This window comes from Octopus bimaculoides, chromosome 11, assembly GCF_001194135.2.
Source record: "Octopus bimaculoides isolate UCB-OBI-ISO-001 chromosome 11, ASM119413v2, whole genome shotgun sequence".
In the NCBI taxonomy this organism is placed as follows: Eukaryota; Metazoa; Mollusca; class Cephalopoda; order Octopoda; family Octopodidae; genus Octopus; species Octopus bimaculoides.
The window spans coordinates 38830131-38836859 of record NC_068991.1 but is presented as its reverse complement, the minus strand read 5'-3'; the positions used below and the strand labels follow the sequence as shown (position 1 = coordinate 38836859).

Genomic DNA, 6729 nt, shown 5'->3' with positions numbered 1-6729 from the left:
GGGGGGGGGAGTAAATTTTGAAATGCCGATTTTTTTGCAGATTCGGAATCTCCGCAGTCGAAAAAGTGGATTTCTGTAGGAAAATGATAAAAAAAAAAATAAATAAAAAATAAAAAAAAAACCCGAAAGGTCCATGTCCTTAACCTCCACCAATATATCTATACATTTGGAAACCAGGCAATGTTAGCACACCAATAATTTAATGTTGAAAACACTATCAATTTGCCATCAGTTACCTAGTACTCTTAATGATTTCTAACGTGTACAACGCCACATATTGAAGAACGGTGGAATCAATCAATTTGAACCTGGAATTTGATTAAAATGCTAGACAAAATCGATCCCTCTTCCTCGAGGCATTTGAACTTAAAGAATTAAAAGTCAATACCATAAAATCACAACCAAATTCTGCCTATCAACGTTCTTTATAAGTTTGTAAACTACACACACAAGTATACAGCATGTGTTCTCGTAATTTTCTAAAATAGGCTTTATAAAATTATATAACTGACAGAAGTTATATAACTGATAGAAGTTATATAACTGATATCAATATAGAATCTTTAAACTTAAGTATCGTTCTGTTATGATTTTTCGGAAAGACCGTGTCCATGTAATATTCTTCCATTATATATTGTTACGTAACAATGTCGAATAAGTGAAAGTCGATCTTGTTCAAAACAAAAAGTTAAGATGTTTACATTTACCAATGTGTATCTACCTATCTACCAAAATGTAAACAATTCAGAAGCATTCTCAAATCACAATAGTCAAAAAATAAATACAGACTTTGAAGTCTTGGTTACGAAACATAAATTTGGAAGAACGCAGTGTGAAAAGGAAAATTTTAATTTATCCGAGAAAATTATTTTTCCAACAACTGAAAATTTACTTACGGAAAACTTCAGAGTTATTTTCCCAAAGATATAATATCTTTCGATCTTTCCAGTATGTAAATATCTTCAAATGTTTTCTTTCACCTTTTTAGAATTTTAGGTAAAGTTTAAGGATTACCCAACAATTGTTGATTAGATAATTAATAAAGAAACTCATTAATTTTTCAGTTACACGGTTGCGAAAACAACCTTCTTGCAGGGTTTTAAGGTTAATGAAATGTTTTTGGAATTTAACTAGTAACACCTTTTAACATTTAACACCAAGGTCACACTTCTAGGACTGCTTTCATTTGAACAAAAGCATTTTAAAGCGGATATTAAAGAGTCAAATCATAAAGCAATATTAGAAAATTTCAGATACGAACCATGGTTGTTTTTAAGAGAAAATATGATATGATCAGTATAAAGACATTCTTATTTTTAAAATATGTAGCTTATTCTTCCCTATCCAAAAGAGTCGATCGTATACCGATCTTTTGAAAATCTTCAATAAGTTCTCCGCTTTTGTGTTTTTCTACCATAATATCACAGCCACCGACAAACTCTCCATTAATGTAAACCTGTGGTATCGTCGGCCAGTTCGAGTAGACTTTAATTCCTTCTCTAAGATCATTGTCGGCGAGCACATTGTGCGAACCAAAATCCTCCACACCGTGGAATTTAAGAATCTGAACAACAAGGTTGCTGAAGCCACAACGTGGGGCGTCAGGCGTGCCTTTCATAAAAAGAACAATCTTTTGCTCTGACACTAGTTTGTCAATATGATCTTTGCTGCCGGTTTTTAACATTTCTGAGTAAGAACGTAAGCCGAGCAGGCGCGAAAATGGCATTCTGGAAGCCCATAGCGAAGGACGAATCATCATCCACGCCATGATGCAAATAAATGAAAGCACATGGGGCAGGGGAAGTAACTGTCAATCCGGATTGCCGTGGCTTGATATGCTGTGGCTTGTATTAATTGGAAATACTCAAAACAAATTTACCCTATTAGTTGGAAATGTATGACTAAGAGAAATGACTCTTTTCAAAAGAATTATTGTAGCAATATACTAAAATACATATTCTTTTTAAAAGAAAATAATGTCATTTTAATAAAAATAGTTACCAAAAACTTATAACTCAAAATGATTCTATATCACAATAACATCATTTTACCTATGCATTTGGTAATTATGCTATCTTCCCAACTCTGCTTTTCATTCTTGTATGCCCTCATATGCACCTTTTCACCAACTTTAAAGAATCTTGCTATGTTTTCCCAGGCACTTTTTCTTTCTTGCCAGGTTGCAATTTATCAATGACTGATTTTACTTTCCTTGCAAAAATCAGCTCCTGCTGGTATATTCGAATTTGGTGTCACACGGTACACTCTTAAGAATTGTTGTAGCGCTACCGCATCCATAACGTCCTTATTCAATTTTCTAAGGGCTCTTTTGAAGGTATCAACAAACTGTTCCGCCTGTCCATTAGATCTGGGATGGTATGGCACCGTAGTTATATGTTATTCACTAGACACAAATTGTGTTCTATTATCAGACACTATCTTGTCTGAGATGCCAAATCTTGCAAACAATTCATGTAAAAAATTTATCCAGTTGAGTTGGATGGTTTTTTACACTTGCAAATTTCTGGTCATTTCGAGAAACTATTATCTACCACTAAGTAGTGAAAACTGTTTAAAGGACCAGCGAAATCGATGTGTAGTCTTAACCACAGAACATCTACTTTTGAACAATGTTTACTTTTTATCGTGGACAATTCTTTATTTCATTTTGACTAACATACAGTTGTTCCACATACGGTTGTTTTACTGTAATTTTTTGTTTCTGTCTCTCAGCCACATTTGAACCTTTGACTGAACCAACTATATTTCCACACAAAACACTTATGGGCATATTCCATACTTTGAATAGTTCCATCCACTCTGTGCCAAATAAATTAAGTGAACTTTGTAACACATATATCTTTGCCTTTTTCATCTGACCTCGAAATGTTACATTACATATGAATTCACCGAAAAATATAATCTTTTTCTCATAACAGCATGTGCTATCTTTTTTGATTTAATTAATTTCGGCTTACCGACATATTTCCAAGTTTTTTCGTTTATAATGGTGATATCACTATCAGTGTCCAACTGCATTTTAAGACTTGTATTTCTGATTTTCACCTTCACAAATTTCCTCATCTTTATATTACCAATTTCTTCTGATGACATACTATTTCATTTGTTCTGACATTTTGTCATCTTCATTCTACAGTGCGTTTTTTATATGTCCTATATTTCCACAATGAAAGCACTCAGCTTTTTTAAATGGACAATTTTTTCTCAGGTGTATATTTCCACATGCAAAACATGGGTTTATTTCCTGATTTTTGTCGTGTTTTTCAGAAAACACTATCTCTATTTAGACTATTTCGCACTTGCTTTACTTGGAAACAATCTTTACATTCAATTTCCTCTGTGTCATGTCTTAGTTTCATTATCTTTTCACATTCTTCTGACACTTGCTGTAGGGTTTTGTTCCAGGTTTGCAAGAATTCTAGTTCTAACTTCTGCATCCTTTTTTGGGCAGTAAATCTCTGTATAAATATCAGGCATTTGAACACATTTGATGTTAATTTATCCAGCTTGAACTTCTTGCATTCCCTGTTTACTCTACCAACATATGTGATGTAGTCCTCATCATTGTTTTTTTCTATGTTCAGACAATTCAAATGTGTGTTGAACAATGAGCTTTTTTCACTGAAAATTTTACACAATATATCTATTGTGTCATTAAAGTTTATGTCCGAAGGTTTTCTTTGGAGTATATAATTACTGTATCTTTCATGTTCTGTTGCCACCAGCTTTTCTCAAGATTAAGTGTGTTTTCATCTTGTTGTCCCAATCTTTACATTCTTTCTCAAAGATTTGCTCTTATCTTCTGTTGTATGGTTCATCAGGTTCATATTTGAACTCTGTTATGGAGTTTGCAACATATAGTCTGGTGAGAACACTTTTGTTTTGAATTTCCTGACGATTTCATTAATTGCAGCATTTGTTGCTGTAATAATAATTGTTGTTGTTCTTTCAGTTTTGTTGTTGCTGTTTTTGCAACTTGTGCAAACCAGCCAACAAATTTTCCCTAATTTTTAGAGTTTTTTTTCATAAAATTCACTCAACAAAACTTTGTGGTTTGTTAACTTTTCATGAGTTGTTAATTCTTTGTAGAATTTATTAAGTCACCGTGAGTTGTTTAATTCCTGTCGAGTTTATTAATTCCTTGTGATTTTTTGTTTAAATCCTCGTTGCCACTGTTATATCCTTAAAATGTTGGATTGTTATAATACTCACTTTGTTATACAGTATACTTAATAAAACCAGTAAAAACATGACTATCTCTAACTTCCTACTATGTACTTTCTTTACTTATAGTGACTAGGTTATTCCATTCATCACGTGGGAGGGGTGTATCATAAATACTAATTCCCTACAACAGTTATGAACTCTTCTCCTTCTTCCAGACTCAGCAAAAAAAAAAAAAAAAAGGGAAAGTTTTACTGGGTTGGTTTTTGGATAAAGAAGATACAGCTAAGTAGGCACAATACAGTGAACCCTCCACATGTATGCACACACACAATTTATTTATTAATTACAGTAATATATCCATAATGAAGAGAAAAGTCATTAGCTGTAGTGATTCTCATCGAAGGAATGAAGGAATGCAGAGGAGTCCTATCTCTGGTAAGTAAAGGAACAACTCCAGACATGTTTTTATATTATTAGTTCTCTTCAGCGAAGACCTTATAACAGGGGTTGGTGAACCGGAGTGAATTACCCCAAGTGGGGTAAAAATGAAATTCATGGGGCTAATGAGGACACGTTAAGCATAACTAAAATTATGTAAAAAAACGTGTTCCTTATTATGAAAGAAATCTTTCTTCTGGCATGAGGAAGCAGTCAAAAGTATTTTCCACTCTAATGAGCATAAAAACAAAGCAGAGTAATCAATTGGACCCTGAAGACTGTATCCAAATTGCTCTGACATCAAAATGTGCCAATTTTGATGTAATTCTAACAAAAATTAAACATCATTTCTCCAAAACCTAAAGTGAAAAAGATTCTAGAAAAATCCTTTTGTTTCATAATGAGGATATTAATTTATTTTATCACATTTATTTTATACTTTATATATTTATAATTGTATTCTCTATATAAATAAATCCAATAAATCTTTTGAATTGAAAAAAATCTATGATTTTCTTTCTATCAAACCAAGGCAGTAACGTCAACATAAATAAATATATAATGGTTATAAAAGTTCCTTGACCCCTGCCTTAAAATAGATGAGAGAATAGTTATGATGTAAAGAAAGTAGTTATATGATGTCAAGAATCTCCACTTCACCACTTTTCCCTGTGTCTTCCTGGGTCTACCTCTACCATAGGTTTCCTCCACAGTTAGAGATTGGCACTTCTTTACACAGCTGTCCTTGTCCATATGCATCATATGACCATACCAGTGCAGTTGTCTCTTTTGCACACTACATCTGATGCCTCTTGTGTTTAACTTTTCTCTCAAGATGCTTACACTCTGTCGAACATGCATACTGACATTGCACATCCAGCAAAGCATACTGGCTTCATTTCTTTCAAGCCTATGCATGTCCTCGGCTGTCACAGCCCATGTTTCACTGTCATGTAACATAGCTGTTTGCACACAGGCTTCATACAATCTGCCTTTCACTCTGAGAGAGAGGCCCTTTGTTGCCAGCAGAGGTTGGAACTCTCTGAAATTTGTCCACCTTAATCTTATTCTCACAGCTATGCTCTCGGAGCATCCACCTCCACTACTAACTGGGTCACCTAGATAATGGAAGCTATCTACTACCTCTAGCTTGCCCCTATGGCAGCTGATGGTGCCTATTTTCTGCACATTTTTAGCATTTATTGTACCTGTGAATCTTCCACAAAAAAAAGCTAGTTTCCCTGTTAACCTTCTTCTGATATTGCTTACATCGGGTGCATCTTATGGAGTTTCTACCTATGCCTTTTCTAAAGATTGAGCAGGGCCCTCTACCTGAAGGGATTTTTGATTTGTCTGCCTTTCTACTCACTAAGACTTTGGTTTTTGCTACGTTAACTCTAAGGCCCTTTGATTCAAGACTTGCTTCTGTATCTGAAACTTCTTCTCTTGTTCTGGTAGTAATTCAGCAATAAGAGCAAGGTCATCAGCATAGAAGAGCTCCCAGGAGTAACCTTACACTTTAAAGTTGGTTTTCACACTCAACCCTGTTCTGCAGAATCAGTGTAGCGACGGGAGGTTTGTGCCCATCTCTACGTTCTGAGTTCAAATTCCACCAAAGTCGACTTTGTCTGTCATCCTTTCGGGGTCTAAAAAATAAGTACTAGTTGAACACAGGGGTCGATATAATCGACTATTCTCCATCTGCCCCAAGCCGCCCTTGTGGGAAAAATTAAAAACAATAATAATAATAATAATAATAATAATAATAATAATAATGACCTCTGTCGATCAAACTCCCAACCCACAACTAAGTCTTAAGTGTATATATATATGGGTAACACACACACACACACATACTAAATAAAAAAATGTAAATAAGTAAAAGTGTTTTAAAAAAGATTGTTAAATTTTCAGATTAACACCGGCACGATTTTCACTACAGTATTAGGGTTAGGGTTTTAGGGTCAGGGTTAGGGTTAGGTAGGTAATCGTGCAGGTGTTAATCTCAAGATTTATGAAAAGATTTTCCAAAAAACTCACAGTTTGTAGGGAATAAATGTTTGTCGATCATATTTGAAAAAGATGTGTGGCTATTTTTTTGTT

At 34.2% G+C, this 6729-nt stretch overlaps 1 protein-coding gene and 1 long non-coding RNA gene across 2 annotated transcripts in view; both read right to left on the bottom strand.

Annotated features, from left to right (window-relative positions):
• LOC128249072 (uncharacterized) overlaps positions 1–1321 on the bottom strand; it is a 6828-nt gene extending 5507 nt beyond the window's left edge. Inside the window, exon 1 of the long non-coding RNA XR_008265174.1 lies at positions 897–1321. This is a non-coding gene — a long non-coding RNA (uncharacterized LOC128249072). The remainder of the gene's footprint in view (positions 1–896) is intronic.
• A 9-nt stretch (positions 1322–1330) lies between these two features.
• LOC106883097 (glutaredoxin-related protein 5, mitochondrial) lies at positions 1331–1768 on the bottom strand. Its single transcript, XM_014933989.2, has one exon. It carries the CDS (start codon positions 1766–1768, stop codon positions 1331–1333), a length of 438 nt encoding a protein of 145 aa, XP_014789475.1.
• Between the last annotated feature and the right edge of the window lie 4961 nt (positions 1769–6729).